The 24,530-nt window shown below is 39.5% G+C and overlaps 1 protein-coding gene across 5 annotated transcripts in view; it reads left to right on the top strand.

The window, feature by feature from the left end:
- MKLN1 (muskelin 1) overlaps positions 1–11,587 on the top strand; it is a 301,088-nt gene extending 289,501 nt beyond the window's left edge. For 3 of the 5 annotated variants that reach the window (XM_023753515.1, XM_006088336.3, XM_023753519.1), the window contains 2 exons: positions 2,197–2,251; positions 11,221–11,587. In XM_023753515.1, coding sequence (XP_023609283.1) covers positions 2,197–2,251; positions 11,221–11,342 — 177 coding nt within the window. In that variant the 3' untranslated portion in view covers positions 11,343–11,587. Of the gene's footprint in view, positions 1–2,196; positions 2,252–9,000; positions 9,630–11,220 lie in introns of those variants that run through there. The other 2 variants (XM_023753517.1, XM_023753516.1) reach the window with 2 other exon arrangements.
- The last annotated feature ends 12,943 nt before the right edge of the window (positions 11,588–24,530 follow it).

Genomic DNA, 24,530 nt, shown 5'->3' with positions numbered 1-24,530 from the left:
AGAGCATCTCTCTCACATGGATGTTTCCCTCTTTCTGTCTCTCACTTTCTCTTTCTCCTTCCCTCCCTTCCACTCTCTAAAAAATCAATGGAAAAAGTATCCATTGAGTGAGGATTAAAAAACAAATATATTACAAGCAAAGAAAATCACAGACCAATACCTCATGAATACAGATGCAAAATTCTTAATAAAATGTTAGCTATTTGAATCTATCAATATATAAAAAGTTTAATGCACAATGACCAAGTAGGGGCTTATCCTAGGACACAGGTTAGCTTCACATTTGAAAATCAGTCATTCACCACATTGACAGAATAAAGGAAGAAAACCATAGATCATCTCAATAAATGAAGAAAGGGGCACTTGACAAAATTAAAAACCCATTCATGATAAAAATTCTTAGCAAACTAGAAATAAAAAGAAGCTTTCTAAGTCTCATAAAGGGCATCTATGGAAAACGTGTCAACAGACATCCTCTATTTGCATGTAAGAAAAAGAAATAAACAGCATGTAGATTGGAAAGGAAGAAGTGAAATTCTTTGCACTTGTAGATGACATTTTGTGTACATAGAAAAGCCCATGCAGTCTGCAAAAACAATAAGTGAATTTAGCCAGGTTACAGAACGCAAGGCGTATAGGGGAAAAAGGAATTATTCTTATATTTCTTAGCAGTGAACAATTAGAAGAGGAAATGTAAAAACCTGTTTATATTAATATAAAAAATAATTAAATATGTAGTTATAAGTCTGTTGTAAGAAGTTAAATAAGACCTAAAATGGAGAGACCTATCACATTTATGGATTGAAAGACTAAAAATTGTTAAGATGCTCATTCTCCCCATATTGGTTTTTAATTTAATGTGGACCCTATAAACAAGCCAGCAAGTTTGGGTTCTGTCGTCGTCGTTAAAATCGACAAACTAATTCTAAAATTCATTTGGAAATTCAAAAAGGTCCTGCACTAGCCAAAACAATGTTGAAAAAACAAAAAGTTGGAGATCTCATACTACTTGATTTCAGAACTCTGTATTATGATAGACAGATAGATCAGTAGAACAGAATAGAGTATAGAAATAGACCCACATCAATGGAATCCATTGGTTTTTATTTTTATTTTTTTGACCAGGGTGCCAAGTACATTGGGGAAAGGAAAGTCTTTTTAACAGATGTGCTGATATCTCAACCCCTATCTCATATTTTATATAAAAATTTAAATTAAGATGGATTACAGATCTAAATATAAAACTCAAAACAATAAAAACTTCAAGAAGAGCCCTCGCCGGTTTGGCTCAGTGGATAGAGCATCAACCTGTGGACTGAAGGGTCCCAGGTTCGATTCCGATCAAGGGCATGTACCTTGGTTGCGGGCACATCCCCAGTAGGGGGTGTGCAAGAGGCAGCTGATCGATGTTTCTCTCTCATCGATGTTTCTAACTCTCTATCTCTCTCCCTTCCTCTCTGTAAAAAATCAATGAAATATTAAAAAAAAAAAAAAGAAGAAGAAATTAGACTATCTTCACAACCTTGGGATAGATCAAAGATTTCTTGGACATGACATAAAGCCACTAATCATAAAAGAAAAAACTCGATAAATTGGACTTCAACAAAATTAAAATCTCAAAGACATTATTAAAAACTGGGCAAGCCATAGACTAAATGTTTGCAGTAAATATTTCTGACAGAGGATTGAGACCCAGCATATATAAAGAACTATATATAGGGTGGGCAAACATAGGTTTACAGTTGTATGTGAATCAATTTATTCTTATTTATTATTATACTAAAGGCCCGGTGCACAAAAATTTGTGCACTCGGGGGGGAGGGGTGTCCCTCAGCCCGGCCTGTGCCCTCTTGCAGTCTGGGACCCCTCGGGAGATAACGACCTGCTGACTTAGGCCCGCTCCTGGGTGGCAGAGGGCAGGCCCAATCCCTAGGTGCAGCCCCTGGTCGGGCTGCCGGCCGCCATCTTGGCTGGCAGTTAATTTGCATATCGCCCTGATTAGCCAATGGGAAGGGTAGCGGATGTATGGCTAATTACCATGTTTCTCTTTTATTAGATAGGGTGGTGTTCTTCTTGCCACTCTTTGGTAAATAGACTTAAATGTAGAGGCATACAGTGGCTAATGAATAGTCATAATTAGAGAAGTTATTTTTCTCTAATGTGCTTAGCTAATTTGCTTCTATTTTTCTTTTATAGTTTCAGCTCCTTGCTTCAGCTCTATTCAAATCTGGTTCTGATTTTACAGCTCTAGGTAAGTATTCCCATGTAGTTTATTCAGCCTGGTGCCCTCGCATCTGGGAGGTTGGAGTTGGTTTTTTTAAATGAAACATCAGGGGTCTAATGTTCATCTAAGCAATGGAGCAAGCTTCAAGGTAGAATGCAGAATTTCTGATAACTTACTGCAAAGTTATCAGTCACCAGTTCATAAAACAGTTTGCTTTTCCTTTTCCACCAGTTGCTTCCTTATTATACAAACAGATGACAATAGAAGCATGATCAAGATAAATTAATTTGTATAGCATTGTTTTGGAATGCAGATTGTATTATTGATGTACTTACTATGAGATAACACTTGTTGGTTGAATGATTTTTCCTCTCTGTTTGTTCTTTGTGGTGTTGTGTGGTGTCAACAGAATGGTGATAGGGTAGGAAATGAAATAAATCTTTTGGGAGCAGAGAAAATAAATTATCTTTTTCCTGAAAATTGGAATTTTTGTATGCTGGCATCTTGATTGTTCAAGACAAATTCTACTTGAAACTCAAATGTTTCTTTTTTTTAAAATTGATTTTAGAGTGAGAGAAAAGGAGAGAGAGAAACAGCGATTTGTTGTTCCACTTATTTATACATTCATTGGTTGATTCTTGTATTTGCCCCTGACTAGGAATCGAGCCTGCAACCTTAGTGTGTTGGGACTATGCTCTAACCAGCTTAGTTACCAGCCAGGACAAAACTCAGTATTTCTTAAAGAAACCAAGACTGATGAATCTTAAACATCCATCTTCATTTAAGAGTACTCTCACTTGCCGAAACCGGTTTGGCTCAGTGGATAGAGCGTCGGCCTGCGGACTGAAAGGTCCCAGGTTCGATTCCGGTCAAGGGCATGTACCTGGGTTGCGGGCACATCCCCAGTGGGAGATGTGCAGGAGGCAGCTGATCGATGTTTCTCTCTCATCGATGTTTCTAACTCTCTATCTCTCTCCCTTCTTCTCTGTAAAGGATCAATAAAATATATTTTTTTAAAAAAGAGTACTCTCACTTAATATTAATAAATTATTAAAGTAAAGTAGACTGTAGTAAAGTGGGGAATTTGTAGCAGTTCCAGAACCCAGAGCTTTAAGTCAGGTGAATTTTCAAAGATCTTTTTGTAAGTCATTTTTATAGCTTAACTTTTCAGCAAGGTAGTAGCCTTTTGAAATATGGGAATTTCCAGCTTTTCTCTTGTCATTATAAGATGTAGTCACACAGTAAATGCATATTAATCTCATCGGTGCCACTGCTATTATTGTGTGCCTTAGAGTTGAGCAACAGTATTGAAGTTTTCTAGTATATGTAATATAAATTCTTTATCTCTGGAATAAAATAACACTTTGGGATATCAGTTTACTTTCTTTATTGTTTGTCCTTTTGTCTCTTAAAGGTGAACCATACCTCAAAGGAAAAAAAATAAAGACCATATGTAATTCTGGTATTTTTCACTGGGATGGGAAAAAATAGCAGTGTTCCTTGGGGTGTTGCCCTTTCTTTTTCCACAATGGGTAATCAAGGCTTCTCTACTAATCAAGGCAACTGCAGTATGGAGGTCTGGTTCCCGAATATGTCGGGTTCCATAGGGCAAGACTGGGGAGACTGCTGCTGTAAAGTATGACTCCAGTAGGTTCTTCTAAAAATGTTGATAGTTGTTTGCAACTATTCCATACAGTGGGTGGGATACATAAAGGCTTTTTAAAAAGATGTTTTCAGGATGTTAAGAAATCTCAACCTTGTGATGGAAAATTTAGGTATAAGCATTATTTTAGAAATTCGTGCCCTTAGGAATTTTACCATTTGAAACAGATTTAGAGCTAAATGAATTGGGAGCCTGGCACATAGATATTCAGTTCGAATGAATATTTGCCTTGTTATATGTAGATAGTACAGTCCAGAGCTGTTATTTTTACTTTATTGATGGGCAGCACTAAAATATCTCTGGCTGACTTATAGAACAAGAATTTCTTGGCAGTTATTTAAATATGTTAGGCTGTTGTCAGCAAATATTTTAGCTTAACTCCTTTCTTCTGTCTCTGCCCTGTTCACTGCCAGCTAATATATTTTGTCAGAAACAGTTTGTTTTACTTGGATTTCAAACAAACCTCAAATGCTCTGAGAACAATACAAACACAATAGAAAAAATACAAAAAGAAAATTCCTGTGGAGTTTTGTTTCCTACTTTGTCTAAAGGGAGGCAGTATATTTAGTAGTTAAGAGATGAGAACATAGTATAGTGATTCAGAGTTAGAATCTAGGTTTAGATATCAGCTCTGTCACTTGGTAATTTTAAAAGTGACCTTGAACAAGTCACCTTCTTAATCATTAATTTATTCATCTATAAAATGGAGGTAATGAGAGTACTTACCTCATGTTGTTGAGAGAAGTAAAATAATTATAGAAAACAGCAAAATAAAACAGTAAGTGCTCAATTTAAGGTACTGTTATTAACTCCCTTAAAAATATAATCTTTGGCCCAGGCGGTGTGGTTGAAGGTCCAACAGTTCGATTCCTGGTAAGGGCACATGCCCAGGTTGTGGGCTCAATCCCCAGTAGGGGACATGCAGGAGAAAGCTGATCAATGATTCTTTCTCATCATTGATGTTTTTATCTCTCTCCCTTCCTCTCTGATATCAATAAAAATATATTTTTTAAAAAATTTAAAAATATATGTATAATCTTTGTATCATTGGTGAATTTGGATGAGGAGCAAATTCACATGGCATGCTAATTTTAATAACGAGAAATCTGATATATTAAAAACGAAAAATACTTTGCATAAAAATTGATGAACAAAAGTACCTTTTATAGGTTTCATTCCTACTTAGAGTTCCTGGTTTTTGTTCTCATTCACTTGCTGTCCGATTGTTTTACCTTTACTCCACATAGAATTGAAATCAAATGGGTTATTTCATGTACAGATGTGCGTGTGTATATATATATCCTATATAATAAAAGGCTAATATGCAAATTGACCGAACCATGGAACAACTGGTCGCTATGATGCACACTGACCACCGGGGGGACAGATGCTCAACACAGAAGCTGACCCCTGGTGGTCATTACACATCCCCAGGGGGAGTGCTGCTCAGCCAGCCACGCTCATAGCTGGCGAGTGCAGTGGCAGTGGCGGGAGCCTCTCCCACCTCCACGGCAGCGCTAAGGATGTCCAACTGACAGCTTAGGCCATCAGTGGGACATCCCCCAAGGGCTCCCAGACTACAAGAGGGCTCAGGCCCAGCTGAGGGACTCCCCCCCTCTAAGTGCATGAATTTCATGCACCGGGCCTCTAGAGAGTGTGTGTGTGTGTGTGTGTGTGTGTCTTTAATGATAAATAAACCAAATATTTCATTTTCTAAATCTTCTAAGAAGAAATTTGCTTCAGCCTAACTCTCTGGCTCCCTTCAGAATTAATCTAGTTTATCTTAATTTCTTAGAATTAAATAAAAATATTTGTTAATGTTATATAAAATTTAAATAATTAAAAAGATAATGATTTATAAGTAAGTATCTTCCATTATCTTAGTTTTGAAAAATTACTTCAGGGAAGAATAACCTCTAGGGATCGTTAGTTTAGAGCTTCTGGTGGCTGTGGGCACTTTTAAGCTTTAACTCAGACATTTTGCTAATTTTAAGAGCAATGTCTTCTTTCCAGAAAGTATGCTTTGGATCAGTTAAGTGTATTTTCAACAATGTATGTGACAGGAGAAATCTGGTCTATAGAACATAATGCCTTTTTGGTCTCCATACCTCTCTTTACAAGTTTTACAGTCCAAATATGATGTGCAAGTATGAATTCAGATAAATATTTAAAACATTTTATACAGTAGGTAGTTAGTGCTTTTTGGCACTGACATTTGTCAGTAAGGTGCCTTATCAATTTCACAGAATTTGCTATGTCCTTTTAGCCCACCAAATGTAGATTTCAGCAAGATACTTGCTTCAACCTCTTGTCTGTAGCTCATATGTTTACAGGTGCTTTTTATATAATAACTAGAGGCCCAGTGCACAAAACTTTGTGCACTGGCGGGGGGGTTGTCCCTCAGCCCCACTTGTGCCCTCTCACAGTCTGGGACCCCTCAGGAGATAACGACCTGCTGACTTAGGCCCGCTCCCGGGTGGCAGAGGGCAGGCCCAATCCCTAGGTGCAGCCCCTGGTCGGGCTCAGAGCAGGGCCGATTGGGGAGTTGGGGCTCTGCCCCCTGTCATGCACAGAGCAGGGCAGATCGGGAGGTTGCGATGCCACCCCCAGTCACGCTCAGGGTAGGGCTGATAGGGGGGTTGGGGTGCCACCCCCTGTCACACTCAAGGCAGGGTCGATGGGGAGGTTGCGGTGCCACCCCTTGTCATGCACAGAGCAGGGCCGATCAGGGGGTTGGGGCGCTGCCCCATGTCACACACAGAGTAGGGCCCATCAGAGGGGTTGGGGCTCTGTACCCTGTCACACACAGAGCAGGGCCGATCAGGGGGTTGGGGAGCTCCCCCCTGTCACGCACAGAGTAGGGCCAATAGGGGAGTTGGGGCACCACCCCCTGTCACCCACAGAGCAGGGCCGATCAGGGGGTTGGGGCACTCCCCCCGTCACACTCAGGACAGGGCCGATGGGGAGGTTGAGGCTCCACCCCGTCACACACAGAGCAGGACCCATGGCGGGGTTGGGTGCTGCACCCTGTCACACACAGAGCAGGTCCGATCAGGGGGTTGGGGCGCCTTCCCCTGTCACGAACAGAGCAGGGCAGATAGGGAGGTTGTGGCCCCGCCCCCTGTCACACACAGAGCCGCAGGGCGATCAGGGGGTTTGGGCGCTGCCCCCCGTCACGCTGCTCCAGGGGCCAGGAGGCTTCGCGGCTCCGCTGATCCCAGTGCTAGGAGGCCTCGCTGCTCCGCTGATCCCAGTGCTGGGAGGCTCCACTGATCCCGGTGCCAGGAGGCTTCTCGGCTCCGCTGATCTCGGTGACAGGAGGCATATTACCCTTTTACTATATAGGATAGAGGCCTGGTGCACGGGTGGGGGCCAGCTGGTTTGCCCTGAAGGGTGTCCTGGATCAGGGTGGGTGTCCTGCTTGGGTGCCTAGCCAGCCTGGATGAGGGGATGATGGCTGTTTGCAGCTGGTCACATCCCCTTCAGGGTGGGGGTCCCCACTGGGGTGCCTGGCCAGTCTGGGTGAGGGGCTGAGGGCCGTTTTCAGGCTGGCAGGCAACTGAAGCTCCCAACCTCTCCTTTTTTTCTTTTATTCTGGGATTTATTTACCTTCTATGGCTGTCACTGGAGCTGAGAGCCGGCTTTAGCTCTGAGGCTGGCTCCAGTTTGAGGCCTCGGCTGCTGAAAGCAGGAATCTAGGGTTTGTTTGGGTTCTATAATTGCAACATTGTTTCGGTCCTGCTGGCTCCAGCTCTCACTGCTGAAAGCAGGTATCTGGGTTTTTTTAGCTTCTATAATTGCAACATTGTTTCTTAGAGAGCAGCTCAGAGGCCGGCAAGGCAGGCGGGGAACCTTGGCTTCCTCCTTCACTGGAGCAAGCAAGCCTCCTGTTCGCTTCAGCTGCCTGGCTGCCGGCCGCCATCTTGGTTGGCAGTTAATTTGCATAGCGCCCTGATTAGGCAATGGGAAGCGTGTCGGAGGTATGGTTAATTACCATGTTTGTCTATTATTAGATAGGATACATTTATTATTAGAACTAGGAAGTGTAAATAAAGAAACTTGTATCCAGAAAAAAATGAGAATTTTTGCTACTACTACTTCTTCACCATAAATAGGAAAAACTACCTAGTCTGTGTAGGATGTTAACTTAAAAATTATTCCTAATAGGTCACTTTCTTTTTAGAGCAGTCATTATCTTCAGTCATGGTAATAGTGATAGAGTGATAGCTAGTATTTACTGAGCACTTACTATGGGGCCACATACTATTCTAAGCACTTTACATGACAAAATTGATTTAATTTCCATACTAACCTTATGAAGTAGCTACTCTTATGATCCCTTTTTATATTCAATGAAACTAGGACACAGAGAGGCAAAAAGTAACTTGTCCAGGAATAGTGCTAGTGAGTGGGAAAACCAGGATTCAAACCTTAGTGGTTTCGGTTCATAGCTCATTCCCTAAACCACTAACTATACCACCTTTCATTGAGCTTTACCAGTTTTCACTCTTCTGAGTGATTAGTTCCTCATTTCATTCTGTGGTGAGAAAAAGTGATTGGGATGAGACATGAGATTTAGAATCAATACAACCTTTTTTTGTCCTGTCTCTGATATTTAAATAGTCATGTCACTGTTGATGAGTTTCTTAGTGTCCCGCCCCTCTTTGATATATTTTTAAAAAAATTGAATACAGATAAAAGCTTAAGATTCTCCTTGAACAACTTTCCTCAATCTTTGTCCCCACTCCTCAAGTGTAACCACTCATACTGGACAGATCTTTACACAAACACACACAACTGTATACACAGACATCAAGATACAGTTGATTCTCATTATTTGCAGAAGTTACATTCTATAAAGTCCCCAGGAACACTGAGTTAGTGAATACTGAACCATTCCTCCTATGGGACATACACATGTGCAAGGCTCTGCTCACAACATTTTTGTCAACCTAGCAATACATAACCTTGCTTTATGTGTGTTTCTGTTGAAAGATACCTTATTTATATGTTTATATTGTTGATTCATTAACATTGAACTCATAGCCAACAGCATTAATAACTCATTTTTAAACAAAGCTTATTTATTTAACAGACAAATTTTTCCCATAAGGCATATCATGGCCTTCTTGCTTTTAGGAACACAAGACACCACTTCAGTACTACACTTGGGGGCCCTTGTAAGCAGTGATGTCACCCAAAAAAAAAGCACAAAATGCAAAAAACATGGCACCAGTAGACTGTTTATGAGAGCTGAAACAAGAAGACAGAGCATCACCCAGTTTGACCTCAGCTGAGAATGTGTGCATGTGGTGACTCAAGTTTTCGCTGCTCTGAGCATCTCTGTGAAGTGCCACCAGTATTGATTGTGGGATTGTAGGCAGGCACACAAATATGAATCTGAGTAATGACAATTGACTGTATATATTCATGTACACACATAGGTGCATAGTTTTGGTGTTCTGGTTTTATTGTATAATATAAAAAATGTATTTTGCATTGTAAATTTAAAATTTAATGATGTAACTTGAAGATGTTTGCATGAAACTACAATAGCTCTATTATATTCTTATTAGTGACACATAGTATTCTATAATAAAGGTCTACCATAATTTAACCATTCATCTAATGAAGAATAATTTCAATTTCCTCATTGGTAAAGGGTGAAAAAGTAAAAGATGTTCTTGGAGGAGTAAATGAACTTAGCACATTGCCTACAACTTAAGCACTCAATCTATAATAATAAAAGGGTAATATGCTAATTAGGCCGGACGTCATTCCGGACGTCCTTCCTGACAAAGCTGGGGCCGAGGGAAGCCAGCCCAGGTCCCGGGTGCCTGTGGGCAGCTGGAGGAGGAAAGCAGCCCGGGTACCGGGTGCCAGAGGGAAGCCGATGCTGGCAGCCGGGGGAAGAAAGGCCTACTTTTGCACAAATTTTCGTGCATTGGGCCTCTAGTTCGTTAATAAAAATAAATGGGCTTTGGAGTCAGATAGACATGGATTCACATTCCATTCTCTTCCCTTACCAGCTGTGGAACCTTATTAAATTACTCAATTTCTCTAAGTTTTCCTATTTGAAAGTGGAGTTTATGATAACTGCTTCGTTGTTTTTTATGACAATGCAATGCAGTCATACAGAAACACCTAGCACACAGTAGGAACTTAGTGTTTCTTCCCTCCTAAATCATTTGATCTCATGAAAATTGTATTACTTCATTAGAGTACTGTCACAGAATCAATACCACAACATTTTCACAAATAAAGAAAACAAGGGAAAAACCCTAATGTTGAATTCAAAGAGAAACAAACAAGCCCGTCTATCAAATTAGTAACATTACCATGCAGTAGGGGCAAAGGGGAGGAAATTAAATCTTTTTAGTACAGTGTTTAGACTATACACTTGCAGATATACTCTAAAGACAAAAGCAAAGAATCGTTTGAGTTTTTGCTGGTAGTAGTATGGGTATAGTAATTCTGGAACATTTTTTTTGTGTATTAGGTTGATCAAATGAGTAAATATGATGATGTTGCTGGGAGTTGGTTTTCTTAGTGGGAGAAAGGAGATATAAATATAGAATGGGATAAGGAAAGGAAGAATCCTGTGGAGGTTCTTAAAAAATTGGAATTAGCAATAAAAACATGAACTCATGATTCTGTTAAAGAAAAAATATGCTATGTATACACCATAATGTGTGTACATATATGTACAGGCTTGAAAACAATAAAACCCTTGGTAATTAGTACAACTGATCTGGTTTCTAAATATCCTTCACCACTAAAAGGAATTAGAGCTCCATGGAAAAATAGCTAACTCCAGAGCTGTGTAAAGATAAGCTTGGATATCTAGCAGAAAGTAAGGAAGTGCTAGAAATTAACCGGGATATTTCAGAAAGACAGGAGCTTGAAAGAGTTCTCACTGGACAAATCTGGGACCACATGAGTATTAAAATGATACCAATGAATATAACATTGAACAAGGAAAGGATCCATGAATACATACTAATACAAATAAATAAAAGTCAGAAAAGGAGTGAAATAATCCTCAGTGGACTAGAAGAGGAAAATGCTTGCAGGATAAGGAAGAGAAATCACTATTGTTACTAAATCACTATAGTTACTAAAGTGCTGGTTATTTGGCTAGGTTCTTTTCACATCAGTCGTTGAAAATGCTACCAGCTAGTCAGAAAGGGGTCAGGACCCATCGCTCTAGTTTTAAAGCCGGTTTTGGTTTTGGTTTTTCCATTATACATTGCTGCTTTTCTCAGCCGGCTTTTCTGTTATGTGTTGAGTTTTAAACACAACGGATGAATTTCTTTGTATCTCTCCTTCACAGGCTTTTCAGATGTGGATCATACCTATGCTCAAAGAACTCAGCTCTTTGACACCTTAGTAAATTTCTTTCCTGACAGCATGACTCCTCCTAAAGGCAACCTGGTGGACCTCATCACACTGTAACTGAAGAGTCACTGGACAGAAATGGAGACCAGGAATCTGCTTTCAGTATTCTGGATTTCAACTCTACTGACCGACAGGCCGCAGTGACTGAGGACTGCACCAGAATCCCGAAGGGATCTTTACCATCACAAGTTCTAACCCTCTTTCTTCATACCTGACCTCAGCCCCATTCTCCTCATCCCATTCCTCAGTTAAGTTAATAATAAAGTGAAATTGGTATACTTTCCATTTAAATATATATATATTTTTTACTTTAACTTTTAAAAATTAATGAGTATAAAAAATAATAATCAGGTAGTTTACCCTTTCCTGATTTTTATTTCATTTTTATAAAATTAGGGCAAGTAAGCACTATTAACAGACCCAGTGCTATAAGAATTGGGATTGTGTTGTTGGGTTGTGTGACCTTCTTCTTTCTCCTCCCTTCCCATTTCATTTTACCTTGCATCACACAGCTGCTTGTAGGTGGTGTCACTTGTTTACCTCTTCATTCTTAACAGTATATAGTTCTATAGGGCAACTGATGTATGTTAAAGTGATGTGTATATGTCTCTGTTGACTAGAGTCTTGTATTACATTAAGCAATAGGAGAAACAGAGGGCTCAAATTTATGTTCCTCTTCATAGAACTGAAAAATGAAACCCAAGATTGGTCCAGGCACTTATCTGAGATTGGTCTGTAGTGTTTTTATGATGGATATTAATAAGCTTTGAGTCACAGAAACTTAAACAGAAGAGTATCGTTCAGAACCTTTAAGAGCCATTATAAAAGTTACCAGCAGGAGGATTCTAGAAGTGATTAATATGTTCATTGATATCTTTGTGGCAGTTTTGGAAGAAAATGACTTTCCCCTCTGATAGAGCTGCACAGACTCAGGGCTTCCATTACTTCCTGTGCTATCAATCCGTAGCATTTTCATTTGGGAGGATGGGTGTCCAGAGCTCTGCTTTGTTGATCCAGACACATTGGCTCCGCACATCTGCTTCTGCATACTGATATTTTAAAGAATGATGGAGTGTAGTTGTCCAGTGGAATACAACTGACAGGCATTTCACTAAGCACATAGACTAGGCTTTTTTAAATGAAGGAAAAGAAAAATGGTGCAAATACTTTTTCATTAAACTAAAAAAGAAAAAGGCAGATAGGTTTGTCTATTTTTTATGGGGGGGTGGAGATATTTATTGTTCCATGAGGTGCTATGGAATGCAATATAGGAAACCTACACCTGACCAGTGCTTATTACATTTGCTCAAAAGTATGCTGTGTTAAAAACAAGTTGTATTTTAAAAAAAAGTGTGCTGTGTGCAACTGATACCCGCCATGCTTAAAGCAGACTAAGTATAATGAATGTTCATCAGTCCAATGGCTCTTAAAAGTGAATGACTTTATGGAATTCAGTATGTACTTGAGTAGCAAGATTAGGTCTCACCAAAGAAAGAGAAGAAATTGAGTTGCACTTTCGAAAAGTCTCATATATAGGAATGAGACTTGGAGATCCATCTTCACTCTGTATTGCATGATTTTACTTCTTTTGGGGATGGACAGAAATCTATTTTTCCTAGCTCTAGGCTTGAATCTTGGGCTTCTTAGCTTTCCAAGCTTCCCAAAGCAATCAGTATAGTGATTTATTAAACAATTAGATCTGTACCTTACCTTGTGAAAAATATATAATTTAGTAAGTACCAAAATTTGTGTAGCTGCAGAATAACCAATTGACTTTACAGATGAGCACATAGAATTTACTTACATACTTGTACAGTTTCATAAAATGATTTTTCTGAGTGACAGTCTAGAATATAAAATATTAATATCACTAATATGGTAGCCAATTGAATCTCATTTTGTGAAAACAAGTACAAATCAAAGAGTTGATAGGGAAGAACTTGAACTTGATAAGAGTTTCTAAATTTAAAACCTGAATTTTGCTCTCTGTGAATTCTGGCACTTTAAAAACATTAACCAAATGAAGTTCTGCTGCCCTCCACGATTTATTTTTATGATGCTTTGTCATTTTTTTCATTCATTTAGATTCCATATTTGGAGGGAACTCAGTGACTTTTTTGTTCTTGTTTTTCCCTGATAGTACCAGTAGTTTTGTTTTGTTACATCCGCTTATTTTAATTTTATCTTTTACTTTATTTAGGTGTGGGACTTTTCCTCTTTATTTCTGATTTGATTTTTGATTTTTTTGCAAACATGTTTAAATGAGGTTGAATGATAGCAAACACTTTGATGTTGCTTAAGTGAGAAACTGTTGAGATTATTGACTAGGTAAATCAGAGTTTGTATCATGGGGCTTTACACTGCTGGTAATGATTGTAGGAGAATGTAGGGCTTCATTATATCCACGCCCAAGAGTGACACATTGCTCACATTTCACATCACTGTTTTGAAATTTACTTATAGATGTAATGAGTAACTACATTTACTTCAAGAATTCCAGCAGTATATTTAATTTAAATAATCTAATTTGGTATTTAGATACATTATTTAGATAGCCAAGTAGCTGTTTTACTATTTTTTAAATCTTTCTAGTTTAGTAAATCTCATATTGAAACACCTGGTTTATGCTAGTTAGTGGACTACAGTCTGTTCAGTTTTATTATCCCTAGCTTCAGCTTCATTCCCATTTCTCTTTTCTTCCAGCCAAATATATTATTCCAGAATAATAAACTAGAAATAGTTTATTTAAACTAGAAGTAAACTAGATCTTCATCATTTTTAGTGCTTATACTTCATGAGAAATTCTCTGACTTGCAAGGCACTTCTAAAATTCATCTGCATTTTGTGGAATGACAGAGACCTCATGTGGCCAGCTTGATTAATTCAAATGTATCAGTCTCTTATTCAAGCAAAGAAATTTAGACTTGAATGTCTAACTTTGTGCTAAAGCTGACAGTATTAACCTTTAGCAAGATAATTTTTTTAATATATTTTTATTGATTTCAGAGAGGAAGGGAGAAGGAGAGAAAGATAGAAACATCCATGATGAGAGAGAATCATTGATTGGCTGCCTCCTGCACGCCCCCTACTGGGGATCGAGCCTGCAATCCGGCCATGTGCCCTGACCGGGAATTGAACTGTGACCTTCTGTTCATAGGTCGACACTCAACCACTGAGCCACGCCAGCCAGGCAGCAAGAGCATCTTTTTAAACCTGGTTTTCATTTACATTAAAATTGTCCTATGCATGTCTAATAAGTAAAAACTGATAGAGAACATTAGAAAGTTAACTCTTTGGTTTATCATAGACCGGCTTGTTGGGTTCAGAGCTCAGTTACTTAAGATTGTAAAACTATTCTTGGGTGAAATATGTATGTTGAATATAAGTGGTTGCCAGCTTATCCTCCAGTGGGTCTTTTCACATCTGCCTTATAAATGCTATTTACAGAAACATGATCAGTTTTATAATAAAACAGTTTTAAAATCTAACCTGCAAACAAAAGCTAGTTTGAGGCACTTAATCATTTAGTGAGGAATGGAGAATGATGCTTAATGGATGAAAAAGCACTTAGGAGTATGTTCCTGATTTATTCTCTGAATTATACTGTTTCATGAGAATTAACATGAGAAGTTACCCTGTATTTATTCCTACCACCATATGAAATTCATTGAGTAATTGTGGGTCATTGATTATTTCCTGAGTAAATGTGTTAATTCTTTAGCTGGTTGGATGTTGCAAAGCAGTTGAGAATTACGGATTCAAGTGAATTCTCTGGGGGCTGGGGTGTCCTTACAATGTGTGCTCCAAACAGTCACCTAGACATAAAAAATACACCCTTCATAACCCTTCTTTTCTTAGAAATCATTGTTCATATGCAATGTCATCCTTTTGTAGATTCTGACCTGCGTTTTCACCAAGTTTTAAACTCTTAAAATAGCCTTGATCTGGGATGTGCAGGCTTCCTCAGAAGAGGTTTATAGGAGAAGTATCATAAAGGGTCTGCACATGGCAATGCTTGAGGATTAGATTTTTTGGACTCTTTCACTCAAAGATTATTTTCTTTTTTTAATCCTCACCCGAGGATATTTTTCCATTGATTTTTAGAGAGAGTGGAAGAGAGAGGGAAAGAGAGAGAAATATCGATGTGAGATAAACACATTGACTGGTTGCCTCCTGCACGAGCTCTGGCTGTAACTGAGGTACGTGCCCCTGACTAGAACCTGAGACCCTTCGGTCCGCAGGCCGACACTCTATCCACTGAGCAAAGCCGAGGCTCAAAAATTCTTTTAGTCCTAATTAGTCAAATAGCATCCTTCTTTTGTGATCTCCCCCCCCCCCCCCGCCCTCTGTGGGCTCTGTCTCCCTGTGATTTGTATTCATGCTGAAATGACTTGGCTATCTTAAACTTCTAGTCTGCAGGTATGTCAGTTGAAGGGGGAAGTTTCCAAGTTTGTTGAAGTAATTAGCCTACTAGATCAGCTGAATGATGTTGTCATTATTTGTTTTGGCAGGAAGGACTCATTGCAATTTATGGATTTCTTCATCAAGTGCTTTTCATTTTTCTCAAAAAGTACTATCTTAGAGATTTTATTTATACATAATTTTAACCTTGATTTCCTTCTACCCACTAAATACTGTGAGTTGTGTTGTCATTATTTTTCTGACTATTCTTGGCTTTTAGTCCTAGACTTTCTAGGTTTTATATGGCATTGCTTACGGGTGTTGTGCTGCTTGTGAAAAAAATGTCATAATCATTCTGAGACATCATTTATCCTTGTTTATGACAACAGAATAGTGAAATTAACACTTGCACATTATTAAAGAATTAATGTTCAAATATTGCTATAAAAATGCTTGTCATTTTCATATGGGGGATAGTAATGTGGTTATGGCAGCTTTAATGGAGGAGCCAGTGTTGGCTTCTTTTCATATCACTAGGAAGTTTACTCATAAAGTTATTGATAAGGTACAAGTTTCATAGCAGAGCTTATGGAATTCACATCACCAGCATTTCCATTTGCCTATTGTCTTTCCTTTCTTTATACTTTTTAGCCTTTTCCCCTACTCCCAACTCCTCCGAGTAGCACTGATTTTCTGCTGAAATTGGAATTTGTGTTAAGAATTGACTTTTAATTTCAATATAATTGAGCATTGGTAATAGCTTTGATTGCCATGAAATGATTGGTATTCATTTTTTCTTAAATAAAAGTAATGCAGGCTTAGACACGTCTCTTCCCCTCAACTATGTGAATTTAGTTCAAATTCCAAATGACTAAATCTTATTCCTAGTCATAGCCAATGATAAAGTCCTCTGACAATAGATTCTATAGCCCTTGAGGAGTCATGAGAAATTATAGTAATACAGATGTCCTAGTGGTGCAGAGAGAGGTGTCCTGTGGGAAAGCATATCATTGTCTATTTGTTTGGTAGAACCCTAACGTTATAGACCTGAACTGGTTCAGAGCTTGAAAACACCAGAACCAAAGGGTAGTTCTAGTTTCTCTTTCACATTAGAGTCATTGTTTGGAAATAAAGTTTGCAACTATACTTTCAAGTCCTCAAACACTGCCTGGCTTGATTTAAAACAGGATGTTATGTGGATGTTATCCAAGAGCTATAGGGTCAACAACAAAAATAAGGAGAAATGTTTAGTAGGGAATTAGACCATTTGTAAGATATCATTTATAATTGTGAAACAATTTGTCTTTTTGTCTGTTGTTCACACCATCTGAATGAACTATGAAACTTATGTGTGCAGTGTTCTATTTTGCCTGTCTGTAGCATTTTCACTTGAGTCTTAGGAACAGAGCTAGAGAAGAGAATGAGGATATGTTAGAAAAGAAAAAAGGAACTTTTAAAAAATATATTAATTTCAGAGAGGAAGGATGAGGGAGAGATAGAAACATCAAAATCATCACTAGGATACCTCCTGCATGCCCCCTACTAGGGTTTGAGCCCACAATCCAGGCATGTGCTCTAGCCAGGAATCCAACCATGACCTCCTGGTTCATGGGATGCTGCTCAACCACTGAGCTACACCAGCCAGGTGCAACTTCTTTTTTTCCTTATGGATTTGAAGGTCCACAAATCTAAACGAAGAAGAAAGCTCTTCCTTTCTAGCCCTAGATTAATTTTATTAATGCAGTGCTGGAAAGAAGACTTATCAAAAGGGATCAAAGCTCAGTTATTCTGAATAGTCGTTGGAAAGCAGCATTTCTTGGTTAGTTTCTTTTTTCATCTTCTCCCAAATAGCTGTTAGTGATCTTGAAACAAAAAAACCAATGTAATCCAGCCAGCGTGGCTCAGCAGTTGAGAGTTGGCCATGAACCAGGAGGTCATGGCTCGATTCCCAGTCAGGGCACATGCCCAAGGTTGTGGGGTCGATCCCCGGTGGGGGGCGGGAGGGTGCAGGAGGCAGCCGATCGATGATTCTCTCTCATCATTGATATTTCTATCTCTCTCTCCCTCTCCCTTCCTCTCTGAAACCAATAAAAATATATTTTTAAAACACAATGTAATGGGCCCTAGATCTTAAACTAGGTGAGCAGTTTATTATGTACAGCTAGTACCTAGATAAGGGTCCAGAGGGAAAGCCAGCACTAAAACATTTTAACAGGCAGTTTGGGGCTCCCCCGGGACTTGCTTTGCATGGAGTTGAAGCTCTTGCTGAAACAGCTCTGACCATCTGGGATGCTAGCATTCAGCGGTTAGTTAGTTTGGGTATCTGCGCTGTCTGCCCCGTGTACACCGGCCTGAGGAGATCACCACTCTTCAGTTTCATCCAGGGCTTAATGAATGCCAAGTTAATTGGCAGGAAGGGAAACACTGACCATCTACTAAACAGGCCTATGTGCATGATTAAAGAGTTGCTCAAGTAGACAATTTTGAGCTTTATATTTCTCCTTTGTTAACCAACCTCAAGAAAGCCTTTGTTCAGTTTAGTGTCATTTGGTTAGTGTTTTTTTCAAGCCCTTTAGGAAAAATATTGTCCTTTCATGCTTAACTTATAACCCATACAAAATTGAACTGACATCAATTTAGTTTCCATGCTTTAAAATAAATTAATTCTACATAATCCCAAAGGTCTCTGTTTGTTCTACTTGGCCAAGAAATACATACATGAATTCTGGGCTTGGCATTAGAAGTATTAAATAACTGATTTATTCTTTAGGTTGCCTTCACATCAGTAAAGTGTTAATTAAATTAGAGAACGTATCTAGAATAAGGCTAATGCTATTGTTGCTGCCAGAGTCTTAGGATTATTTTGCAACAAAACAAGAGGAGAGGATCTTAATGCCATCAGGGCCATGCTGTCAGATGTTTGCGGATGCCTGTTCTAGCATGTTGCCTGGGAATTACTGTCTTTACTTTCTTGGGACGAAGGGGAAAAGGGGGCTTTACACTTTTTTAATTGCCTACTTTAGAAGTCCTAGGCTACTTTGATCTTTTAAAGGCTTAGTTTAACTTTACACATACACATTAGCTATATGTGTAAAAGCACTGAATACAACATTATAAAATATACTAAAGTAGTTGTCTATCCAACCCCAAGTTTGATAGTAGGATATGAAAGTCTAAAAGTTTAAGTATGAATAGTCTATGGGGAAGATATATATATATATATTTAAGTCATGTGTTGGTTTTCTTTTTTTTTTTTTTGTCCTTTCCCAGAAATACTATTTTGGTAACTAGCCAGTTGTAAACTGTGTTCTCCCTCAATTGTATACCACCCATTTCTTTTTATTGGAGAAATAAAAGTGGACTTTCTTTCTTAAACATTACATTTAGCCTGGCCAAGAGGTGCTGTGATTGTGTTATTCTGTAAGCCAGCTTGTTTTTTTGACTTGTGCAAAATATCTTTTGAAATGTATAAATTAGATAGTATAGTATTAATTTCCTTTATTATAGTCTTCAATTTAGAAATTGCAATATAATGTGTTTTTCTATGAGCAGATTTTGTTATAGATATATATATATGGACATATATATATGGATATATGTATATGGATATATATATATATATGGGTATTAAATAGTTGGCCCTTGAACAACACAGGTTTGAACTGCGTGGGTCTACTTATATGTGGATTCTTTTCAATAAATACTGTAAATATATTTTCTCTTCCGTATGATTTTCTTAATAACATTTTCTTCAGCTTATTGTAAGAATACAGTGTCTGATACATATAACATACAAAATATGTGTTAGTTAATCGGCTGCGTGTTATTGGTAAGGCTTCTGGTCAATAGTAGGCTGTTAGTAATTAAGTAATTAAGTTTTGGGGGAGTCAAAAGTTGTATGTGGATTTTCGAAATGGATATCGACAGTGCAGGCGTTGAGGGTCCCTAGGCCCCCCCCCCCCATTTTGTTCAAGGGTCAGCTGTGTATATTTTTCTTTTAAAGAGATTTCTTCCCTGCTACCACTTCAAAATCTATGTGCTGCTGTGTCTACAGCCTCAGAAGAAGAGTACAGGAAAGCTAAGATGAGGCCCTCCTTTTCCTGTCTTGGTCTTCGTCTTGGTAACAAACATTATCCCATCTTTCAAAATGGCATGTGTTAAAGATGATTTTAAGTCAACTCTTTAACTACTTTTATAAATTAGAAGTACTCAATGGCCAGAAATTAAGATCCCTCCATTTATGGATCCTCAAAGCCAAAGTTGGACTGGAAGTTAGATTGAGAAGGAAGATACAACTCCTTCCACGGCCAACAGAGCTGCTCTTTCTGGGCCTGCTTAGTAACGCTGTGATGGGTAGCTCCTTCCCTCTGTCGCAGCGTCTCCCGCACCGGCAACACGGTGTCACCGCAACCTGCTCATCTGAAAGCTGGAAATTGTTAAATATCTTTTATGAGACTTTTAAATGATAACATTTGTTGATGTTTGTGATTATGTAAGTGTTTATTATCGAAACTTAGGACATAATTGTAAAGAAGGAAAACCACTATATATTAGCTGATGGGACTTAACTCATTTTCTTTTTCCTGACTTCCATAACCCAACATGTTAGAGGACTGAAAAACTATTTTTAAAAAATTGACACAGTCATTCTCATTGTCTTACCACATGTGTGGAGCACTGGGTGCCTACTCTTCTATTCCTTTAAACATTGTCCTTTCCTAGACAGTCTGGAAATGATTCTGTTGATATGTATCTTTTAAGCCTAAATGATGGGTGTGTTACCCAGAAGCTGTAGAGAGCTGCCTTGTTCAGATCATTGGAAACTTCTAAGACTCATTCCAATTCTTCAGCTCTTTGTGCACCACTATGCACATTGGGGCATCTTCATACCCAGGAAGAGCTTTCTGTTTCCATGGATTTTTTAACATGACCATAGTTAAACCCACACCCAAAAAGGATGTACTTTCCAAAAGCCAAAGGAAAAGCAGAGAAAAGCAAAGCGAAAGGAAAACAGGCAGGACGAACATAAACGTAAATAAGGAGTCCTTGAAACAAGCATGCCCTTAACCATGCATAAGCAAGTGTCTCTTCAAAAAGTGTATTTCTTTGCTCACAGCTGAGAGTCGGAAGTTTTGTATTTCATTTGAGACTCCTTTTCTTGGCGTGTGAAGGCGGTAACTGCTGCCTGTCAGGGCTCGGCTCTTTTCTTCACCCTCTTTGGTGGCACTGGGGGCTTAGGGCTCTATCCTGAGGTTCCTAAACCAGAAATGGGAATCTGAGGGAGCTCAGGAGCAGCAGGCCTGAGCTGGTTGTGGCTGTTAACAGAAGTGCTTCAGGGCACCAGGTCTCTTCCAGCATCATCATTGTTCCCAGTCCTTGTTCTCAGTCTCCCATTCCCATCATGATCCTCTGTCGCTCTATCTGTGTGGACATTGTAGGCTTCGTTCTTTGGTACAGTAATCTTCTGATCCCAGGTTTGATGAATGTTTTCAACACTGCTTTGTGAATAGTGATCTGCTGAACAATTGCAATTGTAGAATTGTTGTATGTAATGTACATATGGAGAAAGAATGTATTTTGTTCATTTTCTTAATAAAAAGTTATATATGGACACTACAACTTGTCTCTTGTTTGCTAAGACTACTTTTGAAGTCAACTTGTAAAATGTTTATGTACTTTGCAGTTACATTTTTTTTCCTCAAAAGGGTTTTATCCGGACTTCCAAAGAGGAAAATGATACACAGTGTAGAAGGGCCTTTGGCACGAAGTTTCTGGGGAGGTTTTCATTTTTAAAGAACTGTAAATTCATAAAGTGAGGTTTTTTAATCTGTTAGTGAACAGTTCAATTTTATGTTTTATATATTTCTTTAAGGGAAACACATGTATAGGTTAGGAACTGGGAAAAAAAACTGACTTGAAATAGAAGATTAATGATAGAAAAGATAATAGTAACAAAAGAGAACCACAGAGCTGAAGGTGTTGCAAAGTTTGGAAAAATTCTGGATCCCTGTCCACAGTGAAAGTGGTTGAGCCTTGAAAAAAATAAACTCAGAATTATGCCGAAGAAATGGATCTCAAGAACAAGGAAGCCTGCACTTGGCCCTTTACATCTGATCTGTTTTACATTTTCTTGGCTTAGTCGTCCTACATTTTGCAGTGAATTAGTTGGTCAACTGATTTTACTCAAAATAATTTATTTTCTCAATTTACACGTCAAATCCATCTTGCTTTATCACTTTCATTTTTTTAAAAATACATTTTATTGCCGAAACCGGTTTGGCTCAGTGGATAGAGCATCAGCCTGCGGACTGAAGGGTCCCAGGTTCGATTCCGGTCAAGGGCATGTACCTGGGTTGCGGGCACATCCCCAGTGGGAGATGTGCAGGAGGCGGCTGATCGATGTTTCTCTCTCATCGATGTTTCTAACTCTATCTCTCTCCCTTCCTCTCTGTGAAAAATCAATTAAATATATTTTAAAAAAATAAAATAAAAAGTAAAATACATTTTATTGATTTTTTTACAGAGAGGAAGGGAGAGGAATAGAGAGTTAGAAACATCGATGAGAGGGAAACATCCATCAGCTGCCTCCCGCACACCCCCTACTGGGGATGTGCCCGCAACCAAGGTACATGCCCTTGACCGGAATCGAACCTGGGACCCTTCAGTCTGCAGGCCAACACTCTATCCACAGAGCCAAACTGGCTAGGGCTCACTTTCATTTCTTGAGTGTCCTTTGAGCATGGGTCGTAGGTGATATTTGTTTTCAAAACAGGAAACCTGAAGTGATCAGGCAAGGAATTAACTCAAAAGGATGGAAATGTGGGATACAGTCTCCTCTCAATACATTTGTCTTCTGGTGGGAAGTCAGCAATAAGCAAAGAGGGCTTTGTGTTGAATTCCGTGTGATACCAGCTGCTCCCATCTTGGGGTGGAGACCTACCTGGATTGGAAGTGCTACCTCAGGAGCTTCGTTACCTGAGGAGCTGATCAGGCATCTACTAGGGAAATGCCAGTGTGTGCCCTACAGCCACAGAGTTCATAGGAATTTGAATTTTTTTTTCTGTAGATGAAGGCAGTATTTTTTTTTACCACTAACCCTTCCGATTTGGAGGGTGCTGTGTGAAAGGCTGATGGCTATCCTGAAGCCCACGATAGTCCTGGCATAGCCTTAAATACTAGTTGGTTACATTCCTGCTTTTCTTCAGCACCACACAGCACACACATTCTCCTTTCCTTTTACATATCTTGGAAGGAGAAAAGATATGTGGACCCACGTACCGCGTGGTTCAGGGTTTGGGATCTGGAGAAGGGGCTGCACGCAAATGAAAGAGACGAGACAAGAAATAATTTGGAAATATTGGGGGCCAGGCGGAAAGCCCAGTGCAAGAGAAAAGACTTGCACTGGTACCCAGGCCTAGCCAACCTTTTATTCAATTTTGGATACACATCTAGCTCTTAGGCAGGTAATTGTGGTAACAGACAGGCTATCTTAAAGGTCAGTAAATATTAGAAAGATTTACTCTGAGACTATTTGGTCAGGAAATAGCTTGAGCCCCCATTGTCTGGACTAAACAATCGGTGCATAGCTCTGGCCCTTGCCAGGGGCTCAAGGTTCACCAGCCTTCCGGGATCCTTATTTACACGTCTGTGATAGTGAAGACAATGGGTGGCTTCCTGCAAAAAGGAAGAGGAGAGTCGGCTTTCTGTGGCTTACGGAAGGTGGCAGGAGAGCATGGTGCTTGGACTAGCCCATCGCCGTTACTCTGAAGCTTCTCATATTCCCAGGGACTTCCTCCCTCGGCTTTCACTTGGGAAAAGCAAAGCCATCAGTTCTATCTAGAAATATTCTTCCAGGGAAGAGACAAGCTGTAGGAAGAGGTGACCTGTCTCCTGCTGTGCTGCTAAATTCTGATGGTTGGCAAACCCCAAGAAGGGAGATTGGGACACTGGCGATGTCTACTGCATCGAATGTACAGCTGCCCTCTGACCGTGGGCCGCGGGAATGGGTAGCCAGGGCAGGAGTCAGCAACCGAGGTTTATTTCCAGATCGGGCATAGTCTCAACTTCTCTGCCTCACTTTCTCATCTCTTAAGTAAATGTTGGCAGCAGATCTTGTTTGCCAGGATCCCATTGACTCTTTAATCTGTAACATGCCAAGGTCCTTGAAAAAAACAAGGTATGTCAGTATTCATCACTAGTGTTAACTATAATAGCCAGTCCTAGTCTTCACTCTTCCCCTTGGGGTCCAGAAGAAAGGATGGGGGAGACTGAGTAACAAAGAGGCATAACAAATAAGAAATGACAACAGAGTGGCTCTGGGTTGGCAGGGCAGAGAGGAGGGTGAAGGACCTATTCAGGAAGAGAATGGAGTCTTAGGTCTAAATTGCAGCCAGCAATAAACTATGAGTCACTCTCTTCTTAGAACAGTGTGCCTCCAGCATGGCCCAGGGGCCTGGCAAGGTCCTGGTACTTGTATTCCTTTCTGTATCCTTGGCACACTCTTGAAGTTAACCTCACAATACCCCTGGCCCAACTCTGGTCCACCCGTAAGGGGGTTCACTGCCTTTCAGAACCCCCCCATAAAATCATATTGTAGCCGCGGTTGCATTCTAGAAATGTACTCTGTTGTTGGGGCTCAAGCATTCATGTGGTATTGAAAAAGGAATGTAGGACTGAGAGAAAAGTTGTAGATTCAAGGCCTAGCACTGCCATTTAAACACCTGCCTGTGAAACCGCAGAGAGAATCCGTAATCTCTGTACCTAATTTCCCTATTGGTAGTGGTGATAGTTCCTAAATAAGAGATGTAAAAGTGTTGTAAACTGTAAGATGTCAGGCAAATGGGA

This window comes from Myotis lucifugus, unplaced genomic scaffold, assembly GCF_000147115.1.
Source record: "Myotis lucifugus unplaced genomic scaffold, Myoluc2.0 scaffold_46, whole genome shotgun sequence".
Taxonomy (NCBI): Eukaryota; Metazoa; Chordata; class Mammalia; order Chiroptera; family Vespertilionidae; genus Myotis; species Myotis lucifugus.
The sequence above is the reverse complement of the archived record's forward strand: the minus strand, read 5'-3'. Positions and strand labels throughout refer to the sequence as shown.